Source organism: Cornus florida, unplaced genomic scaffold, assembly GCF_030987335.1.
Source record: "Cornus florida cultivar Cherokee Brave unplaced genomic scaffold, ASM3098733v1 CherokeeBrave_3.0.0_Hap2_Chr02, whole genome shotgun sequence".
In the NCBI taxonomy this organism is placed as follows: domain Eukaryota; kingdom Viridiplantae; phylum Streptophyta; class Magnoliopsida; order Cornales; family Cornaceae; genus Cornus; species Cornus florida.
The window spans coordinates 1,941,828-1,965,846 of record NW_026775572.1 but is presented as its reverse complement, the minus strand read 5'-3'; the positions used below and the strand labels follow the sequence as shown (position 1 = coordinate 1,965,846).

General features: G+C 37.4%; 2 protein-coding genes across 3 annotated transcripts; one reads left to right on the top strand and one right to left on the bottom strand.

The window, feature by feature from the left end:
- Positions 1 to 353: 353 nt before the first annotated feature.
- LOC132292048 (uncharacterized) lies at positions 354 to 2,568 on the bottom strand. The gene is made up of 2 exons (XM_059790324.1): positions 1,607 to 2,568; positions 354 to 1,504 (listed from the first exon to the last, which is right to left on the bottom strand). Exons 1-2 carry the CDS (start codon positions 2,207 to 2,209, stop codon positions 689 to 691), a joined length of 1,419 nt encoding a protein of 472 aa, XP_059646307.1. The 5' UTR covers positions 2,210 to 2,568; the 3' UTR covers positions 354 to 688.
- Positions 2,569 to 4,080: 1,512 nt separating this feature from the next.
- LOC132292022 (putative elongation factor TypA-like SVR3, chloroplastic) lies at positions 4,081 to 22,584 on the top strand. Of its 2 annotated transcripts, XM_059790322.1 has the most exons (14): positions 4,081 to 4,416; positions 4,776 to 4,885; positions 6,199 to 6,402; positions 7,442 to 7,618; positions 8,008 to 8,160; positions 9,138 to 9,227; positions 11,085 to 11,219; positions 15,708 to 15,824; positions 18,061 to 18,212; positions 18,290 to 18,374; positions 18,858 to 18,952; positions 20,343 to 20,508; positions 21,169 to 21,364; positions 22,019 to 22,584. In XM_059790322.1, exons 1-14 carry the CDS (start codon positions 4,182 to 4,184, stop codon positions 22,150 to 22,152), a joined length of 2,049 nt encoding a protein of 682 aa, XP_059646305.1. In that variant the 5' UTR covers positions 4,081 to 4,181; the 3' UTR covers positions 22,153 to 22,584. The 2 variants fall into 2 exon arrangements, with proteins under 2 accessions (XP_059646305.1, XP_059646306.1); XM_059790323.1 differs by lacking the exon at positions 7,442 to 7,618.
- The last annotated feature ends 1,435 nt before the right edge of the window (positions 22,585 to 24,019 follow it).

The window sequence follows — 24,019 nt, the reverse complement described above, 5'->3', positions numbered from 1 at the left end:
GAATTTTCTTTTCCAATGGTCTACTATAAGAATTTAAAGCCAAGTGGCAAGTGGCATTCTAGCCGAGCGCCAGGCACTTAAGCAAGATAAGTGGCAGCTGACACTATAAGCCGAACGCCAGACACTTGCTAAAAATTTAAAGCCAAGTGGCAAGTGGCATTCTAGCCGAGCGCCAGGCACTTAAGCAAGATAAGTGGCAGCTGGCACTATAAGCCGAACGCCAGACACTTGCTAAAAATTTAAAGCCAAGTGGCAAGTGGCATTCTAGCCGAGCGCCAGGCACTTAAGCAAGATAGGTGGCAGCTGGCACTATAAGCCGAACGCCAGACACTTGCTAAAAATTGAAAGCCAAGTGGCAAGTGGCATTCTAGCCGAGCGCCAGGCACTTAAGCAAGATAAGTGGCAGCTGGCACTATAAGCCGAACGCCAGACACTTGCTAAAAATTTAAAGCCAAGTGGCAAGTGGCATTCTAGCCGAGCGCCAGGCACTTGCCGTACAAACACACAGCAAAACTAATATAAAAAGAAAAAGAGAGAAAAGATATATATGTACTGAAGATAAGTTGAACAGAGCACAACACATAGAGAAAAAGAGTTCGGCCATTTCATTAATATTGAACATTTAGTTTACAAAAGAGAGGTGTCCATCATTACAAGAAGATATGAACTGGAAGAATTCGAAGGAGCCCTAGCTAGACGCCTCAGTACCAACAGCATCCTGGTCCTGCCGACTCGCCTCCTCGGCCCCATCAGCCGCCTCACCTTCATGAGGTGGGGAATCCAGGTGAATAACTGAGTCGTTCGGCTGGGGTTCAGCGTCAGCAGTGGCTACAGAGGGAGCCACGGTTGACGATTGGGGAGCGGTCAGTGGCAGAGCGGTAGGAGGAGCTGTGATGATCCTTGAGGATGCGATGTCCTGGCACTCATCAAATATACGCTCCGCTTCGGTGGGTTCTGGGTCGACATAGACCCCCAGAGGCTCGATCCCCAGATCCTTGTCTACCTCATCCGGAGTGGAGCTGGTCTGTCCCTCATCCGGAACCCGGTCGGCGAAGCCTTCCCGGAATCCTTGAGCATACCGAAGAGCACCGACCCTGGAGAACCGAGCATGAAGGGCCAGCATCCCACCACCCACTCTGCTGATAGCGTCGATCAGAGCGGTACGCTCGTCCAGAGCTCTTTTTTCAAAAGCCATCCGAGCAGACTGTTCATCAGCTAGAAGACGTTGGAGTTCTGCCTTCTCTTCTCTGAGTGATTCCTGCTCAGTCTGCCAGACGCTCTTCTCGAGCTGGAGGGCGTCCTTCTCATCCTGAAGGGAATCATTCTCCTTTTTCAGGACATCTCTCTCTTGCTCGGCTTTGTCAAGCCGAACCAGCACCTCGGTATTCTTCATGGCAAGGAGGTCGTTCTCTTTATTAGCCACCTCCAGGCTGTCAGAATACTTTCGGGCCCTGGCGTTCCCCATTTCCACCTGCTTCTGCATGGCCATCATCCCAAACAATGTCTGCATAGGTGCACAATAAGAACGGTTAAACCAATAGTCAGAACGGGAGAAGGCAAGACCAAGTAATATAAGAGAATTCATGAGTTAGAAAATAAAAGTCACCTCCATAGCAGATTGGGGAAAGCGACTGAACACGTCCTTCTGGGAAAGGCCCTTTGCCGCCTCAATGTCCTTCGGAGTCCACATGCTCCTGTAGTAGGCCATAGCGGTCTGGCCATCCTTCAGCATGGTCTCGTTCGGTTTCACGAACGTCCCATCCGTTCGAGTGTACCGAGGGGCCCATGGCGGCAAGCTGGGGATAGAAGGGGGGCCTGAAGCAGAAGCAGAGCCACCAGCTGCAGGAGGCCCAGAGTGAGAAGGAGCTCTGATCGCTCGGTGCAAGAGAGTACCCGGCCCAGAGACTCGGGTCCTTCTAATAAGAGGCTCCTCCTCAGGGTCGATTTCACTGTCAGGATGAGGCCTTTTGCCTCGCTCTTTGTCCCGACCGCCCCCCGCAGCAGCAGGAGCTATGGTAGCTGGGGAGGGCGCGTTCTGGTTGGCCGCAGGGGCGCTGGCAGCAGGGTTAGTAGCCACTGCGCTCGGAACAGTGTCAGATATGGTGGCTGAAGAAGAAGCCGACGCTGGAGAGGAGGTCGCCCCAGCAGCAGGAATGACTGGGGGAGTATTTTTCCTCCTGCCAAAAGAGGGAATCTGCAGTCTGCTCATATTGTAGCCGAGTGATGAGAGCGCAAAGAGGTTGTCTGAAGTGAGGAGATCTGAGCAGGAAGGAATATCGTTCAGAACGTATCTCTTCAAGTAGTTAATCCTATCCCTGCAAACACTGTAGCTCAAGTCATCACAAGGTATTCCCAAGGAGCGGCATAAGTAAGTGCAAAAACGAGGAACGCATGTTTCACAGGGGCAGTCGTGTTTATGGGATTTGAATTTTTTATAGGAGGAGACAGAGCAGACACCAAAGGCGCTCGGGATTGGGTAATCCTCTGCAGCCGGCGAAGACCAAGCCCCACTAATACCCACTATGCTATCCCTCCAACCCTTTTCAGATTTTATTGTGTCAGTGCATATGGACATCTTCTCGAACGGATAGAGGTGGTAGAAGGGCTCGTTAGTACGGATCTTACTGACCTTATAACACAGAAGGAGGTCTATGAGGTCAAGGTCCAGATTTCTGTCACGCATCAATAAGAGCATAACAGATATGATCCTAAAGAAGTTGGGGTTGACCTGCAGAGGGGATATCCCCAATCTGTTGAAGACGTAACTAAAGAAAGGGTGCAGAGGGAACCTAACAACATTCAGTTGAAGGTTTGTGAATAAGACTTCGCCGGGCAGGAGGCCGGCGCCGGTCGTAATATTAACGTCTTGGGGGCAAACCCTAACTACGATGTTGTCAGGAAGTCTAAGTCTCATACGAAGAACACCCAGATCTACAACCATGGTGGAAGTGCAAGAAGAATCTAGAAGAGGGAAAATGGAAGCCTGCCGAAAGTAAAAAGAACGAAACTAACCTCGGAGGACTGCAAGATCGCTGGGAGAATGACTCTCGAAGGATTTCACCGGAAAAGGCTTAGCACAGTTCTAGAAAGAGGGAGATTTGGCTGATGATGGAGACGGTAAAGGGAAGTGAAGTGGAATTCGAGAGCATTATATAGGCAAGGGGGCCCGAGGGCCGAAGCGTCGGGAAGGCAAGAAATCCCTCGAACCCCGGAACATTGATTCTGGATCTGACCGTTCGCTCCCCCACGTGGTTATCTCGAGCCGTCAGCGTCATGATGAGACGCCATCAATAATTACCCCTTATTAAATAAGGGGCAATTATGGGGGCAGTTGAGGAGGCCCTGGATGACATGGGCCAGGTCCGACTCGCAAAACACAACCTTCAGTCCGAACAGCTGGGTCAGCCCATAAAAAGACACTGCCATATGGGCCGAGCGGGAGTAAGCCCATCAAGAGTGACCAGGGCTTACTGAGGAATAGGCCCAAGTCCAGCAATTAGTAAATATCTTGTAAATATCTTGTAAATATCTGGGAAGTATCTATAAATAGGAGTTGGAATGAAGAGGAGGGGGATCTTGATTCGGGTTGAGGTGTAAGAATTCTAGAGAGAGAAAGAATAGAAGGAGTTTCTTGCATCTTCAATGTACAATAGTGTTCTCAACTTCTCACCCACATGCTAATAAATTTCCCAATATACATATTAATAATATCATAGTAGTAATATTTATTATTCATTAACAAAGAGTATATGATCATTTTTTTTTTCTTCCATATTTTATTTATCTCTTGTTTTCTATCATTTTTTTTAATCATTGTTTTTTATTCTCTTTTGACATTTAATCTTTTCTTTTTTTATAAAAAAAAATATACTTTTATCGGTTAACGGGTCTATTCTTTATTTTTATTTTTTTTGGGAATGTTAAGCAAAATTAACAGGTCTATTCTTGTTATGTCTAAATTATCATAGCCACACACTTTGGGCCTTCTGGGAGGCTCATAGCCACAAGCTTTGGGCCTTTTGGGCTAGTTTGAGAAAGAAGAAGATAAAGTTATAAAAAGAAAAAAAATCCAAATAAAAACCAGCCTCTTTGTTTCTTGTTCCTAACGTTTTTCAGTAACAGCCTCTCATTTGCCCCCCATCTTCCATTGCTCCCTCTACTCTCTCTCTGGTGAGCGAGCAATGGAGATGGCCATCGGTTTCCACAGCTCACCCACTCCTTCCGTCTATATGATAAACCCTAACCCTAACCCTAGGGGTAGTTTCAGTTTCTCTTCTCCTCGTTTCACGAACCAATTCTTTGGTCGCACCTTATCTTCATCTTTAATCACCAAGAAACCCTTCAAACTACATTCGACGAACTCAATTGGCCCTGCAATCAAATGTGCAGTTTCCGAGGCTACAGAATTCTCCGCTGGTATTTCGAATGTCCTCTTTCTAAGTTTGCAGTGTGAATTTAAAGTCTGAATTTTCTTGCTTAAGTTGTTTGGGTGCATGTTTTTAAGTGTGCGTGCATATATATATATATATACACACACACACACATCAAATTAACACATGGTTGGAATATCTTTGAGCAATCTTGATCATTTCATCTAGGTTCTTTGGAGGTCAAAGTATATATTCTATATATAGTTCGCTGGGACCATCCTCCAAACATCTTTGTGTGTTCCCTAATGGTCACGTCCTTTATATAATATTGTGTGCCTACAAGAATTACATTTAGTATGGTGCATCTATAAACATCCGAGACTTGATTATAATGCCATGACACAGAGAAAAAGAGCCAATTAATGAGGAGAAGGGACATAAGGAATATAGCTATTGTTGCGCACGTCGATCATGGAAAGACGACATTAGTGGATGCAATGTTGAAGCAAGCAAAGGTAGCATTTAAGGAATTTATGTATTCAATTTGTAAATATCTTCTGCTATAAAAATTACTATTTAACTGCTTACTTTTTGGAAGAAAGACAATTGAAAAAATTTCTCCAACTAAATATGCTTTTTGAGATCATTGTCGTTTTTGTTTGAGTTGGCAAAGGTATAATAACATAATTTGTTATCTTTCACGTTGTTGTACGTTATAATGGCTAATGTATTGATTCAAGATAAACAAAAGGTAACAATGCACAACTACACAGGATGTATTGCAACTAATTAAACAAGGTCAATACTCATAGGATGTTTCAATAAAGGATGCTGAGATTGTTTCAGAGTTTTTAACACAGGTCATGCTAGAGTGTCCAACATAACCTTGTCGTAGCTCCCATATTGGTGCTTAGAAAGGGACTGCCACATGTGAAATAGGAAGCGTAGTAAAATCAAAATAGAAGAACTAGGAGATAAAACATAGGAATGGTGCCAAAAGAAGATAGGGCAGGATAACTTGGATTCAGATTATTTAGATCTGCATAGAGAAAAGGTTGTGGTTTAAGTATCTAATACAATTTTACTTATATTAAAAAAAAAAAAAGTATCTAATGCTATAGAACTTTATGAAGGTGTAACTATAAAGATGAGAAAAATAGAAAGAACAAAGATAAGAACAAAGGTCGCATTAAAAGAAAAGGCAATAATATTAGTGCTGAACTAGAATAAGAAAGAGCATAATTAGATTTTTATGTTTTTATAAATGTTGATGCAGAATTCAGATATGAATTTGTTGTGATTCTTGGGAAACTTAATGCAGTTAAATATTTAGCATTTAGAAGCAATGAGGAATAAACTTCATTTCATAATCTGGACAATGCTAATGAGAGATTGTTACACACGCATGCACATATTATATTTACTTATCAAATAAGGCAAGGATGACAATGATGATGAACAATCAAATATAGATTGTGTTCGATGGACTTCCTAATATTTCATGCACTCACTGGGCCTCGTAAATGTTCATATAAAGAATGTCCTACTGACAAGTAGCAAGTTGATGTTATATTGAGATGCTGACTTTCATTTAGAGGTGCTTTAATATACAGTTCATAGATGGATGAGAAGGCATCCCTTTAATAGTGTTAGAAATGTAGAAGAAACATGGTTTCACTAAAAGGCTATTGAGAACAGCATTTTTCCAAAAATTGTTCTAGCCACTCGTAACTTGTGAAGATTAATATCAGTGCTAACTATTCATCATCTGTGTTTTCCTTCTTCAACTGATCAGTGTAGAATGATGAAGCTAATGTTCTTTATGCAGGTATTTCGTGAAAATCAATTTGTACAGGAAAGGATAATGGACTCAAATGATCTAGAACGTGAAAGGGGAATTACAATACTTAGCAAAAACACATCAATCTTTTATAAAGATACAAAAATAAATATAATTGATACTCCAGGGCACTCTGACTTTGGAGGAGAAGTGGAACGCATCCTCAATATGGTGGAGGGTGTTCTTCTAGTGGTACTCGCCTTACAACCTTTGTTACTTGGAACTATTTAATTATGGAATCTTGTGATTTCTGATTGATGATTTTGATGACTTCTGTTTATATTTGGTTATGCTTCTAGTGATATTTGATTGGTGGCTTTCGATGACTTTTGTCAGTTGCTTTCTAAATTCAAAACTTCAAGCAAATGTGTTAAAATACCTAATGAATTGAAGTTTTTGAACAAAAATGACAGGTTGCATATTCTGGCTTGTTCAAGTGAACATGTTTTATTATGATTCTAACTAGAGAGTAAGAGGTGAACAGATCCTAGTGGGTGACTGGATAATGGGTTTCCTGGTAGCCAAACACACTGTTTCCTCATCCACAATGTAAGACCTTACACTGTATGTGATGAAATCAAACCTAAAATGTTTGAAGGGTAAGACAGAAATTTTGATATGTGCTACTGGAGAGTGAACATTAGTTTGATGGAGTAAGTGTAAGTCTTATTTTGTCTCGTTATATATATTCTAAGCACCCTACATAGAAGTGCTGGCAAATCAATCATACCATATCATAATTATTTATTAGTCTTGAATGAATTATTATATTGAATGATGACTATACATATCTATATTAGCGCTCTCTAGAAAATATGTTGGGCTTAGAATTGGTGCCTCAGGTATTTCTGTGCTATTTGAAATGTTGAGCCTGATAATGCTGCAACATTTATTTATGAGACAGAAGTGTTTTCTGGACTGTAGATTAGAATAATTTTGAATTTGATAAAATTGCATTTTTTCAATGAAAGTTGATAACCTCTTTTAAGGGAAACATTTATTTTGTTTCATTTGAAAGTCTAGAAGAATACATGACTTTTATTTGTTCTTCAAACAATACGGGCCACTCCCAAAATTAATTTCTTTATTTTCATTTTTGGGCTTCGGGTCATTTATTTATTTATTTATTTTAATATATTTTTTCTGCTATTTTTTCTATGTTATTATCTAAGTAAATTTTCAAATTGGATCATGTTACCCGAAAAATATGTATTGCACTTTTTTTTTGTAGGTAGATTCTGTTGAGGGTCCAATGCCACAAACAAGATTTGTTTTGAAGAAGGCTCTGGAATTCGGCCATGCCGTCGTTGTTGTTGTTAATAAGATTGATCGACCTTCCGCTCGTCCAGATTTTGTCATGAATTCCACTTTTGAACTCTTTATTGAACTAAATGCATCAGATGAACAGGTACTTCTGCGAGACAGAATCTTGAACTTAATCATCTCTATCTGTCAAGCTTGGACCTGGACTTTGAAACTTGTTTCATATTTCAATATAAATGTTGGAAAATCAAGCAGTTCTTGCAATCTATAGAGGGAAAACACTGTTTAGTTATTCAAAATGGAGCGTGAAACAATACTAATTTGCCGAACCTGGATATAGCCTGATTTCAAGTGATAGCCCATGTCTAAACCAATGACGCCCTTTCCAAACCTAGACAAATCTGTTTTGTAGAAGTGAAGTCGAAAGATTGCCACCTCCGTTATTGTTCCCTCTCTGAATCTATTGAGGTACTTATGTCACAATTATTTAAGATCCATAGTTTAATCACCAAGTGCTTTTCGTTTTGTTTGCAGTGTGATTTTCAAGTAATATATGCAAGTGGTATTAAGGGAAAGGCAGGACTTTCTCCTGAAAATTTGGCAGACGATCTTGGACCACTATTTGAGTGCATAATGAGATGCATACCAGGACCACAAATCGACAAAGATGGTGCACTTCAAATGCTTGTTAGTGGTTTTCTTAATATCAACATTCCTACTTTTTCACTCTTATGTTGGTTCTCCCTGTAATTTTTGCTGCCTCCTTTTTGATGTTTTATAGACTCTCCAGTTCTGCAATAATTTCATAATGACTAATTTGTATGAAGAACACAAAGTATTATTGTGGACTTCAAAAAGGTGCCATGTAAGGAGATCTGTAAGCAGTAATCTACTAATCTGTGACTCATTACTAGGATGTACAAAGAAGAGTCAAAAGGGAATAAAAATCCTATTTATTTACTTTTGGATGAGAAATGTAAACTATTGGATGGTCTGCCAATTCTGAACTATTGGTCCTGAATTGATCACATCAGATGTCACAAAACATTTAACATATGGAAAAATCCTAGACTGGAAATAATTAGCATTTCGATAATTCAGTTTGTAATTTTCTATAACATTGTTCAATTATAGCTCCATTTCTTATTAATGGACAATCCTTGTAGATCAAATCCAAGGATCGTAACTACATTTTTGGTAATGCTCTGAGGCCATAGAAGTTACTGTTGTTCTAGCTTTCTCCTTTAATTGATGTGAATTTTAAAGGAAATAAAGTATGTCTTATTCAACTCCAACTTTCAATTAATTGAAATACATTGTCGCAAACAAAATTGATCAAACAATTCAATAATAGAAGATCATAAAAAGTTAGAAATTTATGTGAATATCATAAATGAATTCAAGGTCTTTTATAGCATAATATCCTTTAGCTTCAAGTTTTTTTGTCCTGTGATTTGAAACGTAAAACTCATCACTATTTATTTTTATTTGATGCTTCTTTCTATTATATATTTTTAATATCCGGTATATTGCTTATGATGCCGTCATTTGCTGTTAAACACATCTTTAGGTCATGAATATTGAGTGGCTTCTTTCTATTATATATGTTTAAAATCCGGTATATTGATTATGATGCCGTCATTTGCTTTTAAACACGTTTTTAGGTCACAAATATTGAGTTTGACGAACATAAAGGACGAATTGGTATTGGGCGTTTGCATGCTGGGGTTTTGAAGAGAGGAACAGATGTGCGAGTAAGTGTGTTTTGGAGCTAAATTTAATTTTGTAATGATTTTACTAAGGAACTATTCCTGTTGAGTATTCTGAGTACATTAATTTCGGTCACTGGCCATTGTCACATATTTTAGTTTTTTTATTCCTTCACATGATTTCATTCTCTTAATAAAATTGCAGTCTTAATATCTCCCTTAAAATACCGACCGAAATGCACCTTGGCTGTGTAGGATTTAGGATCGTTAAAGTGAGACAAACTCACCCATCCATAAATTCGTGTGTAGAATCTGCATCTCTTTTTTCACCCCCAGATAAAAACAGCAGACTTGTGTAAAATACAACCTCCTTCACCTTTTGAACTATATATATTTATACATTGTCCACATTGTATGGCATAGTGGTGCCATGGGTTGATACTTCTAATGTTTAGTTCAATGGTAGTTTATCTGACTATAACTAGTTAAATTTTCAAAGCAGAATGAGGTCAGATTCTTGTCTTCCCTTGCCTAGTGACGGAGCCAAGAATTCACTTTGTGTGTGTGTGTTGTGGGTTGGAGAGGTGGGGACATAGAAAAACAATAATACAATTCTTTTTTTTTTTTTAAATAAAGTAATAATTTTAAGAACCTAATATTGATTGATAATATTTCCGTTAATTATATTTACAACTGTCATCCATGAAATTTCATATTATGCAAGATTTTCATACAAATTGGTGAGAAACACTATGTATATTTAAGTAACACGGTTATACAAATAAAACTTCCGGACCGGAGAAGCATTCGGGACAGGTTCCGCATTCATTTCCTTGGCAGAAACTATCCAATCCATTCGGGGCTTCGAGGAACCAAAACAAATTCAGATTGTGTGTGTGTGTATCCCTCTTATTGTTAATACTATAAAGAATTTTTCAATAATTCAATCTAGTTAGAACTCTACAAATCTAGAAAATCCTGGTTTGAAATAATTAAAAATTAATGAATGGAACTTGTCTTTGTAGTGGAAACTTGGAACTATTTTCAGTTAGGTTCTCAAAATAAAAACACAATTAATATTTAGATATAATCAAACCAACAAGGGAATTTGCGTGCTTTATAATATGGGTCTATATTTTTTCTTCTAGTGCATATTCATGATTTCCATATATACAATAAAAGATTAGACAAGTATGCTTCATTTGTGAATTTTTTTTGTACTTTCTTAGTAATTATGATCCTTCATTAAAGAGAGAATAGCTGAAAGAAAATCGTGTAGCGTAGAAAAAGAGGATTGAAGATGAAAATATGGAGTGTCCAGTGGTCAGAGAGATTAAATTGGGGATATAGATTAGAAGTGCGGAGGTAGCCTCTGTCTTTGCCCTCATCCCTCTTCTTTCTCATATCGAGTTTCAATTGGGTTTTAAATCAGAAACACTGGGTGTTTGACTTTGGCTCTGATATGCTCTATAAACTTATAAAATGTATCCTTGCACACGGTGTATGTACATCCGAATTCACATTACATACAAAGATATAAACACTTGCATTGTGCATGTGCATGTATTTTGAGCCTCCTATTCAAATGTGAATCTTTAAGTGCATTACTTACAATGTAGCTCATGTGAAGTGATGAGGCATCCACCAGAATATGTGATCCAATTTGGAGTTTAAATAAAAAATATCATGATCAAATGAGTTTTGTTTGTCTAATATGAAGATTTTCTTCTACATTTCAAAGTCCTTGCATGGTATCACAATAAAGTTGTTTTTTTGCCTGTAATAAAATCCATGTCAGAGTAAGCAAACACTTCTCCATCATTGATTGGGTATTAAGTTGTTTTATTAGTAAGCACCAGCCTATTATTCTAACATTTACTTCCATTGTTTCGATCATTTTAGGTATGCACCTCAGAAGACTCATGCAGATATGGAAGAGTTAGTGAACTTTTTGTGTACGAGAAATTCAATAGGGTTGCAGCAGAAACTGTAGAAGCTGGTGATATATGTGCTGTCTGTGGTATTGATGATATTCAGGTGGGATAATCTAGTACTGTGTGAATCAACCATTATTTTATTCTCACCAAACGGTTATTACTTAATATAATCACTGTGACGTAAAGGGATCCTTACGTCCTAAACACATTACAGACCATCCATATCATTACACATTAAATCCATAGGTTTAATGGCCTGTAACGTGGCACAACTGTAAGGTTGCTTCATTATATCCTAGAGGTCATAGGTTCGAAATGGGAAACAACCTTTCCGCATTGGAGGTAAGGCTGTGTACATATGATATGACTTAAGTCACACAATCCTTCTCAACAGGTGTTGCTCTCACGCTTCGAGCGCATTCCCGCTTTCACGCTCCGCGTGCGCTTTTGCTCAAATTCTCACTGCTTATGACTTAATTCTGCTGCTCTCACGCTCACGCTCTCACTCTCGAATTCGCTCTCGCTCCTGCTTTATGTGACTTGGCATATGACCCTTCGTAGACACCGCAATGGTGGAAGCCTCATGTATTGAGCTAGCCCTTTTTAACAGTCGTTATGGCACCATTATGGCCTCATCAAGATGTTGATTTTGTTAAAGCCCATTTTAAGCTATTTTTTATTTTTCCTCTTCTTTTTGGAAGCTTTGGAGTGCTAACAAAACAGTATATAATAATAGATCCACCCTCCAGAACAAGTTTAAAAGATTTAACTTTAGATCTTTTTTTTTTTTTTGATAAGTAAAGATGCATTAGAAAGCTTCAAAAAGGGAACGTGTCCCAAGAGCTGTACAAAAATCGAAACAAAAAAGGGGGAAAGAGGAAGACCTATGGATCCAAAGACCCCAAAAAGTCCACGATCTCATTTAAATAAATACAATCACTCCCTATTCCCCAACTAAAAAGAGAACAAATAATAGCAAACTTCAACGCCCCAATGGAAATCTCCTCCTTATCAAAAGATCTTCTATTACGCTCTTTCCAGAGACTCCACCAAACACAAAGGGGGGTCACCCTCCAGAAATCGCGAACACACGCTCCCGCCCTTTGGCCCCTCTAAATATCGATCAAGACTCTTGAAATCCGGTGCATAACCCACTGGACGCCAAAAAGACCCAAAATAAGACTCCAGCAGTCATAAGCCACGGGACAATGCAAGAAAAGGTGATCCACAGACTCTTCATTGTTCATACATAGACAACACCGGTTGACAATGACTTGTCTTCTCTTCCTCAAATTGTCGAGAGTCAAGATCTTACCCCAAGAAACAGTCCAAACAAAAAAGACCACCCTAAGAGAGCCTTCGAATGCCAAACCGTTTTTCACAGGAAGGTGGTACCGTGTGATGTGTGTCAAAATATACCACTCGCAATAGTACGAATTTTTGTAGGATAGGAGTATATAAAGGGTGTCAATCCCACATGGAGATAGATGTTATTTGTTCTATTTCTAATTAATCCGATTTTAATTCGAAGATAACTGATGATTTGATTGATTGGTTGTCACGAATGTAAAATAAATTTAAACTAAAATTAAGGTAAATAGATCAGAGAGAAAGTCTTAAGGCTTGACTTCACCACAAATCTTATACTATGGTCAACCATTCAACCTTGGGATTTTAACAATTTATATATCATATGAATTAAAACTTAATAATATTCGTTTAATTCGGTTTTAAAGATGTTTCATAAATTTCAATTAACTATAACCTATCTGCGGTTAGCAAGAACTATCCACCTACCTACTTCTAACTACTTCTAACTAATTTTGCAGTATAATTCATTTTTCCTAAGTATAGACTATGAAAATATTCATTCATGAAAAACATTGGAACACCATTGCATGATCTCCATTCTTATGTCCGATAGGCCTCCGCTAGATACCGTCTAATAAGAATGGGTTGAGAATAATTGAAGAATAATTAAATCTAAGACAAGATATTAATCATTCAAAAACTATTTAAACATTAAAATCCAATTGATGTGACTCAATTGCTCATAATCATGTAATCAAAATATATAAATCATAAAACTTCCCAAAGTTAGAAAAATCAAACCATCGTACTTAGATCGGGTTGCATCAATGCCCTAAGAGAAGAATTAGCTACTCATGACGGCGCAAGATATTATCTGTGTTGTTGTGGTCTTCATCGTCACGGACTGCACTTCTCTTCTCAGGATCTTCACATTCTAAAACTACAGAAACCCTAAAAGCTGCCACCACAATATGAGAGAATTCAGAATAAAACGAGAGAGAGATTTTCTGTGGCGTTGTGCCTTCTTTTATAGAAGAATTAACTTTTATTAAGATTCTGATGGGCTTTTAGGTCTTCTGATGTCTTCTGGCCCATCTTGGATGAAATAAGACTTAATAAGGACAAATCCCGCATCTAAAAAGTCGTTGTCATGGATAGCTAAAAAGTTTGAGTTGTCATGGATAGCTAAAAAGTCTGAGTTGTCATGGATAGCTCGAGTTTAGAAGCTTAAGCTCGAGCTTTTTGGAATAGGGCTCGAGCTTTTAGGAACAAGGCTTGAGCTTTACTTCTATATTTAGCCAAATTTCTTCAAATCTTTTTCGAATCGCCTTTTCCATCTACACTTAGAATATTTTTGGACTTTTTCTTTTAACAGTGCTCAATCCTTCCTTCATGGTGCTTGAGCCCTAGGTCTGGAGCTCGAGCTTCTTGGTTGTGGGCTCAAGCTCTTTAGCTGTGGGCTCGAGCTCTGTGGAACAGTGCTCGATCCTTCGAGTCCTGGCATGAGGTCTTGGGAGTATGGCTTTTCTAGAAACAACTCTTCAAATTTCGACGTCTCATGGGCTCGAGTTTTTAGGCAAAGGCTTAAGCATCCTGAGGTTAGGCTCGAGCACCTTGAGGTTGAGCTCGAGCTCTTGAGGTCAAGGCTCGAGCTTTGCTGCCTTAGTGTAATTTCTTATTTCTTTCTGCTGAGCTCGAGCCTTAGAATTGAGGCTCGAGCCTTGGCATTTAATTCTTCCAAATTTCACCATTTTAACTCTCAGCTTGATTCGAATGACCGGCAACGACTCTGTGCAACTCCAAAGGTCTCATATTCAATGAGTGCATACCCTTTGACACATCTATAAGCTTTGATATCAGTCTTTTCATCTTAAAGTCTCGGTTTTAACCGTTTCTTTGGGAAAGTACATACAAACACAAAATAAACATAAATTAGTCTAAAACTAAATAAAAGTACACTTAAGGTCTTAACATACGTATATTTAGGGGCTCGAATATACAATATTCAGCGCTCATCACCATGAAAGCCTGAAAGGCGGAAAAAGAGACCGGACCTGAAACGTCCCCTGTGGAGAAAGCACCCAAGTCAAGGAGTCCAAACTTCTATACAGTATGTCCAGCAAACCAGTGACATCATCCAACTCCCAATCCTGAAAAGATCGCCGAAACTGCACATCCCAAGACAACCTACCGCTATCAAGGCGATAGCAGTCAGCAACCAAAGCATGTCTATCAGCAGCAATCTTGAACAACCTTGGGTACAAGCAAGACAAAGGACGGTCCTCGCACCAAGGATCCTCCCAAAACCGGACGTCCCTTCCTTCCCGAACTCTGAATCTAATATGCTTATAGAACTCATCCCAACCCTTCCCAATGGATTTCCACACCCCCACACCGATAGCAGAATTGACCGGCCTAGCTGACCATCGCCTTCTCTCCTCCCCACACTCTAAGGCTCTAAAACACTCCGAGGCTCTAAAACATAATTCTTAACAAGCACCCCTTTGTTAGAAGTGATTCCAAACAAATCCAAAAGTCTCAATGATCATGGCACACCATATGTTCTGCCAAAACTTCAACCCCAATCATTGCACACCACATAAACTATGTGTTTCAGATAACTGTCTCCATCCTTTCTAACCTCCTTCCACAGCCCAATCCTTGAGAGCATGTAATCTCTATAAAAATCCAACTCCTGCACTATCCCGAATTTTCCCTTTACCACCTTCTCTCATGCTATGAAATTCCATCTCATACCTCCACAATTTACCCAGCAGAGCTTCATTGATTGCCAAAATGACAACCCCATGAACACCGGAACCCAGAGGAGTTGACATTGACTTCCAAGCCTGTGTCTGTTACATAATGTCCTATACAACCTGCATTCTCATCAACATGTAATCTCTATAAAAACCCAATTCCAGCACTGTCCCCAAATTTCCCTTTACCACCTTCTCTCATGCTATGAAATTCTGTCACATACCTCTACAATTACCCAACAGAGCTTCATTGATTGCCAAAATGACCAACCCCAGGGACACCGGAACCCAGAGGAGTTGACATTGACTTCCAAGCCTGTGCCCATTACATAATTTCCTCTGTAACCTGCATTTTCATCAGCATGAGTGTGACGGAGCAGTTACTTCTATGTAAAACCTTGTTTTGACTTTTCTTATGAGATCAATAATTTATGATATTACTACTTTCTGAGAAAAAAGAAAATATGTCATATAATTTTCTTGTCTAATTTATGTTAGCTATTTTTTTCTTTGCTCAGATTGGGGAAACAATTGCTGATAAAATTTGTGGGAAGCCATTACCTGCCATTAAGGTTGAAGAACCTACAGTGAAGATGGCATTTTCTATTAACACAGCACCCTTTGTTGGCCGTGAGGTATGTCCAATTATTGTAATTAACAGAAAGATTTTCCTATATTCGCCTAATAAAAATGATCTTTAAAGCATGAAGAACATTGGTATTTGTATGCTACTGAGCATATTGTCCTGTACTCCTGTTAATATAATTCCCTTCCATTGCTATATTATTTTGATTATTGTTGAAGGATTTAAATGTTAAAGTTACACCATCTCTAATAGCTTAAGCTTTTAGAGTAGGTGGTGATTAACATAGTATCTGGGCTGGCAAGGTCCAGTGGTCAAACCTCACCCTCACCCTCACCCTCACCCTGATAATTAAAATTAAAACATGTGTTGGACCAAAAGAAGGCCACACACGTGAGGGGGCGTGTTGAAGGATTTAAATATTAAAGTTTAACACTCTCTAATAGCTTAAGCTTTTAGAGTAGATGGTGGTTAACCGTTATATATATTTATATATTGGTGGATGGGGCGAGGGATTGAGGGTGGGGGTGTTGTTCCTTTGCTTTTCCAAGTCAGGAACTTAGAAATTGCTATCTGTGCAGGTTTATCTAATGATGTAATAATCACGTAAGCAATTCTAAAGAATATCTTAATATATTATTGCATATTATGAAGAATAAAAGACTATATACGAGTTAATAATTTTCCCTCCTCATACTTGGTATTCTTTTCAAGATTAAAATTTAGTTTTTCAATTGAGTATGTTGGTTTACACTCTATATTAGTGTTATAGATAGGGAAAGCATGAGCCTCTGAATAATGGAATTAGAATATCCTAATGAGTGAGGCTTAAGCCTTGCCATTTCTCAATTTTTTTTTTTTTTTTTTTTTTGCAATTTAAATTTATGAAATTAAAGGAAAATAAAAATCTTCAGATACATACGGGTGAATGGTGGTAAAACATGCATCTCTTAGCATCTTCTGTGGGAAAATGTAGAATAGAATTTTGTTAGCGATATTTTGAGAAACAAAGTACATTAAACATGAAAAATCACCACCAAGGGTTCTAGCCTGGCCGTACTTCCTTACCTTCTAAAGTAGAAGGTTGAGAATTCAAGTCCCCTATGAGCAAAGTGGGTGTGCGAGTCTCAACTAGGGGAGAAAAACATGAAAATTTGTTTTTTACTCAAATGTTGATAAAGCATGTCTGTGTACGGCATGGTTCAAGGTCTTGGTCTTGGTCACCATCTTAGGATATTGATGCATTGAAGAAATAAAGAAAAAATTACAAAAAAAAAAAAAAAAAAAAAAATTGTCGGGTGGTTATGCGTGAGATTGAAGTTTTTTGAGTTAATGGCAAACACGTTCACAAATAATGCCAAATTGTGGATATGTACTCGGTTTATCCCTTTCTTTGAGTGGGAACCACATTGAGTGATGGCCTTTTTAACAACAAACACAATGGATCCATACTGAATACTCCAACTCTGATTTTAATGCCATATTGTCATTAGGAAGCCTATAGAAGACAGTTTTGGTCCTTTTCCAGTTCTTTGAAGAATATATAAATGTTAATCATGGAATTATTGACAGTAATGAAAAAACAACACATCTGGAGATGACTCGTGATATTCTTAGGCAATAACGAGTCATCTAGTGATTTGTTGCCCATTGTTGTGCAACTCAAAGTGGAGTGCATGTTGTGGTTCCCTTTTAGTGAGGGAAAATAATATATCAATTTTTATTTTATTTTTTCAAGATTGATCCAACTTGATTTAGTCAACTTGGAGTCGGCTTGGAATCAACCGAGTCTTTGAAGTTTGAACAATGGCATACCTAGGCAGGCTTGATGTATTTTGGCAGTATTTTAATGCCACTTTCTCAGCGAGTCATCAGCATTTAGGAACGTTTTTGAGGCCCACCCTTTCTATGATGTCACCATCTATTTTGTTAGATTGATAGAATGAAAACTTGACACATGTAGCATATGCTACAGTTAATTGGGTGTAGTTTTCTGTTAGGGTGTGTGGGATCAAGAAATTGGATTGGTCCTCTGATCTTAATTCAAGGTTAAAATTAGAACTATACGGTGTTTGAATTTCTTTTGGCTGAAACTTTGTTGATTTTCAATGATTTGATCAATGGCTTTTAATCTGTTAGCAAACATTTTACCCATCACTTATCTTGATTTCTCTTAAGCCTACTGTTTGGATTTGTCTTAAGTTGTATCATTAGCATTTGTGGCAAATGAGCATTTCTTAATGGTGATCTGACTCAAAAAGTTTAAAATTTTCTATGTTTCCCTTCAGGGGAAGTACGTTACTAGTAGAAACCTAAGGGATCGGCTCTACCGTGAGCTTGAGCGGAATTTAGCCATGAGAGTTGAAGATGGTGAAACTGCTGATACGTTCATTGTTAGTGGACGCGGTACTTTACATATTACTATACTGATAGAGAACATGTAAGTTGAAGTTTAAGGAATTGGATCTCTTGTTTTATCTTCTCCTTACATATTCATCAAATCATTCTGTGTATCAGGCGAAGGGAAGGATATGAATTCATGGTGGGACCCCCCAAAGTAATCAACAAAAGGGTGGATGACAAGTTGCTGGAACCTTATGAGGTGATTTTTCCATTGATTCTTTTCCTCCTATACAAGAAAACAGAACTGTGGATGCTTCATGGTTATCACATATATGGACCTGCATTAACATTATTTAACAGCATGCTTGTGTTCTCTCTGTTCGTTTTATAAATGAACACAGAGGTTTTATTTATTTAATATATTTTTTTATAATCATAAATGAACATTCTTGTGCAATCAAGAAATGACTATGATGATGGCTTAGGAGTCGGCTTACCTAAACAACACTTAGATTGGGAGTTCAAGGATTGGTAGATAGGGAACTGAGAGTCTGAGACTGGTGATGGCTTATAGCAGAAGAGGATGCAATATCTCAATTTTGTTACGTTGTATATGTTGGAATGACATAATTGACATTCTGGAGAGGCTACCAAGCTGTTAAATTCTTAGTAATAACAGGTCATACAATCACAAGGTACCACCATTTCAAATTTATTTTTTCCTAATGTGGATTCCGTGCAGGTTGCCACTGTGGAGGTACCAGAAGAACACGTGGGCCCTGTGGTCGAACTTCTCGGTAAAAGGCGTGGGCAGATGTTTGATATGCAAGGACTTGGGTACGTCAAATATTCTCTCTGTCAGTGTTTTTCTGTTAATTCATAACCATCCTACTTCCAATTGAATTTTTTTGAAGTTGTGGAATTATGACATACAGCATTTATAATACATGACAATTATTAATTCATAACTGTTCATTCATGGTACTACTTCAACTGCCAAACTGCAATGAATGTGAACTTCCAGGAGGGAGTTCAAGATTCTGCGACCCCTTGGGGATAAAATCCATCTTATATCTTCTTTCATCACTTCTATGGTAATTTAGTTCTGTTCTTTTTCAAATTCATATGATCCAAACGGACTAATTGTAGCATCTTCTACTCAGCTTGTATCAATGTATGCATAAGTGATCCTATCACATCCAAATCATGGGATCTAGTATGGTTATCCAAGGATTTTATTTGAATCAGTCTGCCAAATGTCTGCTCCCAGGAAAATAGGGAGAAAAACAAAGAAAGAAAGAAAGAGAAAGGCGAAGGAAAAAAGAAACACATAGATTCAGTTCTATCAGATTTGAGTTTGAGGATGGCTACTAGTGTAAATAATATCAGAGTTTAGGTCTCTTACCCCTGTCCAACTAACTGCATTGGCAGGCTTAGCTAACTACTGATGGACTCTCTCTCTCTCCTGTGTGCTTGTGTTGAGCCTTTTTTTTTTTTTTCTTTTTTTCTTTTTTTTTTTGGTTTGGTGGGGTGGGGAGGGGTTAATAGTAGAAACCTGAAATTGCATCATGCACAAAATGACAGTTGCATTTTCTGAATAGCCTTTAATCAACTAGGAGTGCCCTTATGTTATGATTTTGGGGGAACATTATGTGATTAATGGTGTCATTGACAACAAAGCTTGTTCTCTTTAGTCTTTCAAAGGAAGATAGGTGTGGTTGGTCTTCAACTGCTCACTCTCAAAATTACACAGAATAGAAGACGACTTGTGTAGTCATTTGAGCTGGGGGATGAGTAACTCTGGTTTGTATAATGAATTAATAATCATAGCATATACTATTTTTTTTTTTTTTTTAACTGTTTATTTTGATTAGTATTGTTTTTCTTTTTTTACCATTGCACACCACTATACGAAAAAGGTAATAAATAAAACTAGGTTGTGATATACTCCTTTTGAGTATGTGGTTTCATTATCAGGTAGGGGGTGTACTTATAACATTGACGTGTATTGGGTGGGGGGTGTTCTTAAATCATTGACATGTATTGTTCACTCCTTTGTTAGATACTTCGTTCTTTCTGGAACTCATTACCCTTGATACTGCGGATGGTGTATCTTTCATATTTATTTCTTTTCACCGGAAATGAGTTGTAGAAGTTCTTTTTCAAATTTGTCCCTTTGTTTGTATAATATCTATCTCTTATAATCTGAACTTCATTTCTCTGCTAGGTCGGAAGGAACAACATTACTCAAGTATAAGATACCAACCCGTGGCCTTCTTGGATTGAGGAATGCAATTTTAACAGCTTCTCGAGGCACGGCAATTCTTAACACAATATTTGATAGCTATGGACCTTGGGCTGGTGATATCAGTACCCGTGATCAGGGTTCATTGGTAATTTCTTACTCTGTTTTTCAATTTTGTACGAGGTTCAAATAACAATTTAAGTGTTCCTTTTGGTGAAAGCCTTACGTCACTGTTTATTTTTATAGTAGTTATGGTGGCAAGCACCATTACTCACTTTTAGCCCTGTTTTAGTTTAATAATATTTCCACCTCCTTTTTTTTCCCCCACTGTAATGGGATAGCACGTTTTATAAACATTACAGTGCTATGTTGTGCCTTTTATTTTCGATGTTGTGATTGGGTTTTAAATTTTTTAATAGTTTTTGTAATATCTTAGGCTCTGTTTGGATAGATGGAAATTAATAGTAGAAAGTGAAAGTAAAAGAAAGTGAAGTGAATGAAAGGAGAATAAATTTTCCCTTATGTATTTGATTTGCGTAATTTTTTTCAAGAAAACTATGATAAATTACTATTTTGTGGTTTGAATAGCATGAAATTTACCATAAAAGAAAGGGCATTATTGTATCATATAAATTTCTCAAGAAATCAAAAATTTCCTATGTTTTTTTTTAGGAAAATTTTATGGGAAAGTAATTTATCCTCAAAATTTTCTTTTTGCTGCTAACCAAACTTCAAAAAATTTTAGGAATTAATCTTGCTATTTCCGTCTAACCAAATGGAACCTTGTATTACTTTTTTTTTTTTTCAGGTTGCATTTGAGGATGGAACCACATCATCTTATGCACTTTGTAGTTCACAAGAAAGAGGGCAGATGTTTGTTGGCCCTGGTATAGATGTTTATAAAGGTCAAATAGTAGGCATTCATCAGAGGCAAGGTGACCTATCGTTAAATGTGTGCAAGAAAAAGGCTGCAACCAATGTACGGTCTAACAAAGAACAAACAGGTGAGAAACTGCTTAAATACATTACTCATTTACTCCACTTTGTTTCCCTGTTCCAGAGAAAATCAGGTCACTTGATTGAACTGCTGGAAATTTACCCCAACTATGTACTGCTTATTTTAATTTATACTTTCTTTCATACACAGTCCAAGTTCATGATTTCTCTATTTGCATTCATTAAATAGTATATTATTCTTGCTATTAGTAAGAAATGTGATGCTGCCCATAAGCTGTGATTATTCTCCATAACCTCTGAGTAGTAAAAGGGCATATTTGTTGTGATTGTCCGCTCATTAGCAAAACTTCAGCTATTCGGAAAGACTGAACAAAGAAACCTGCATGAAGGTGGCACGTAGACACCGGCTAGCACATGTCAGCCATATATTTCATCCTGTTAAATTCGAAAAATCACTTTAAGATGGTTTGGACTTTTTGATATGATTGCAGTAGAAAACTCATCCCTCAAAAATTCAATGATGTGACATATTGTGCACTGTAATTGAAAGACTAGCAGAAAAAGGGTCAAATTGGAGCTTTTCTTATGTTTAGTTGTACGTTAGTTTCTTTTGGTTGCCATTGTTTTATTATGTTGGAATAGTATATATAGCTTACTTCATTTTACTTGATGACGACAAATGTCTCCCTTGATTAATGCAGTGGTTCTTGATACCCCATTGGATTTTAGTCTGGATGACTGCATAGAGTACATTGAAGAAGATGAACTGGTCGAGGTTACTCCCTTGAGTATCCGAATGTGTAAAAATCCCAAGTTTGGAAAGAAGATGAGATAAGTGCTCAATTATAGACAACACCATGAGGATTTGTTGGCTTAATTCATGCCATATACCAGTGTGATCTTTGAAGGGCACTATAAAAGTGAAGCATTCTACAACCGGCAATTCAGATAGTTGAATTAATTAGATAAAGGTAAGCAAGTTTTCCTTATTCAATGGATGTATGTAAAAGTATAGAATTAGTTGTATTACTGAAAAATGTTACAATAGTGAAATTGCGAGGTAGAGAAACTAGTCCTCTGATTTTCATCTATTTGTGACCCCATTTTCCCAAATGAGTTGCAAATAGTACATATTAAATTTCACAGCATTCTAATATCAGATATAGATCACAGGACATTTACAGTTCTCCAGGATTTTGTCTCATGAAGAAATAAACAGAGTTGATGAGAATGGTTCTGTATAAGATGTTGAAATTTTTATTTGGAATTGTGTACGTAGCCGAGCCGATGCAATTTTTTATTTTCAGAAGTATATTTCTCTTCTCCCCTGAAAATGCGTATTGAAGTAGGGTTTGTAGAAAATTTAGGGCACAGAGACTAGCACTCTTAACACCTGCTTGTATCTTATTCACTCACTGGTGGAGTGATCTCACTGTCTCTAGCGCAAGGGAGGGTCTAGGTCCAAAGCTTGATTTTGATTTTGATTTTGATTTTGATTTTAACCATTATAAATATCAAATATGCAAGTTGGTGATATTTAATTTTGATTAATTCCAAAACCTGTTCCAAAGTCAATAAGTTGGTGTTTTATGCGTGTGGATGATTAGTACATAGGTGTGTCTATCCAAAGAGAAATGTTCTAAGATCTTAGAATTGGTCATTCAGTTTATAATTTTTATCGTCGTGTGCAATTCATAGACTTTTTCCTTCTAAATTTATTGGCAATTTAATTCAAGACTTCCAGTACATCACAAACCAATAGGATATAATGACATATTATATATAGCATTACCTGTAGATTGTCGTGTACTTGTTGACTTTTTAGTTTACTGTATTTGTTAGGTTTTGGCAATGGGTCCCTGCTATTATTATATGACAGGTGGGTGGTAATTGAGGGTTTCCGCACACATACCATTCTTGACTTGGTACCAAAAGGTCCAAAATACTGAAACAGCCTCCAAAAGTAAAATATTTTTTTAAAGATATTTTATTATTTGGTGTTTGAGATTGTCTTAGGAAAAAAAAATAATAATAATTATATAATTACTAATCGGAACCTGAATTGTACTAATAATTATATATTTTGTTTTAACTATATAATTACTAATATATATATGTTATTTACTGAATATATATATATATATATAATCATTGATGCTTGTTTGACTATAAATGCGGTCCAAGGTATTGCTAAAAAATAAAATAAAGGGAAACAGAATTGAGCTGAAACGGTTCTAGTTTCATATCCCAACAGTTTCAATTTCGATTCCAATTTTTAAGAACTATTGAGAACGTTTCCGATTCTGTCAAAAATCATACCAAATCGAACCAGATATTTTGTACCCCTAGGTACAAGGCATAAAGATTAATACTCCGTAATCAAATTTAAATGCACGTTGCATCTTTCATATGAAAATTCATATCTTGACTCATTTTTTTTACTTGTACTTTAAACTCAAAACTAGAAACCAAATTCCTAAACCTGAAGTTCAATTCATTACGGACTGAATTTTGAGTCAAACTCTTCATTTAAACCCTAATTGAACTTAGTTTAACTGATTGGTAAGATGCCTTAACAAGGAGAGTTTAATTGATATATATATATATAAATTGGTCCAAGTAAGTTATTAAAATTAATCCATTGAAATGGTCATTATTTCTGAATTTGAAGTCAAATGGGCGAGTCTGACCGGCCAGCTGAA

What these genes read in the sequence shown, in the direction of transcription:
- LOC132292048 (XM_059790324.1), bottom strand. Translation starts at nt 2,209, where the DNA reads ATGAGCAGACTGCAGATTCCCTCTTTTGGCAGGAGGAAAAATACTCCC. An exon ending in TTCCCCAATCTGCTATGGAG is followed by an intron (nt 1,505 to 1,606) that starts GTGACTTTTATT and finishes GCACCTATGCAG; the next exon opens with ACATTGTTTGGGATGATGGC.
- LOC132292022 (XM_059790322.1), top strand. Translation starts at nt 4,182, where the DNA reads ATGGAGATGGCCATCGGTTTCCACAGCTCACCCACTCCTTCCGTCTAT. An exon ending in ACTATACTGATAGAGAACAT is followed by an intron (nt 18,213 to 18,289) that starts GTAAGTTGAAGT and finishes TCTGTGTATCAG; the next exon opens with GCGAAGGGAAGGATATGAAT. An exon ending in CCCGTGATCAGGGTTCATTG is followed by an intron (nt 20,509 to 21,168) that starts GTAATTTCTTAC and finishes TTTTTTTTTCAG; the next exon opens with GTTGCATTTGAGGATGGAAC.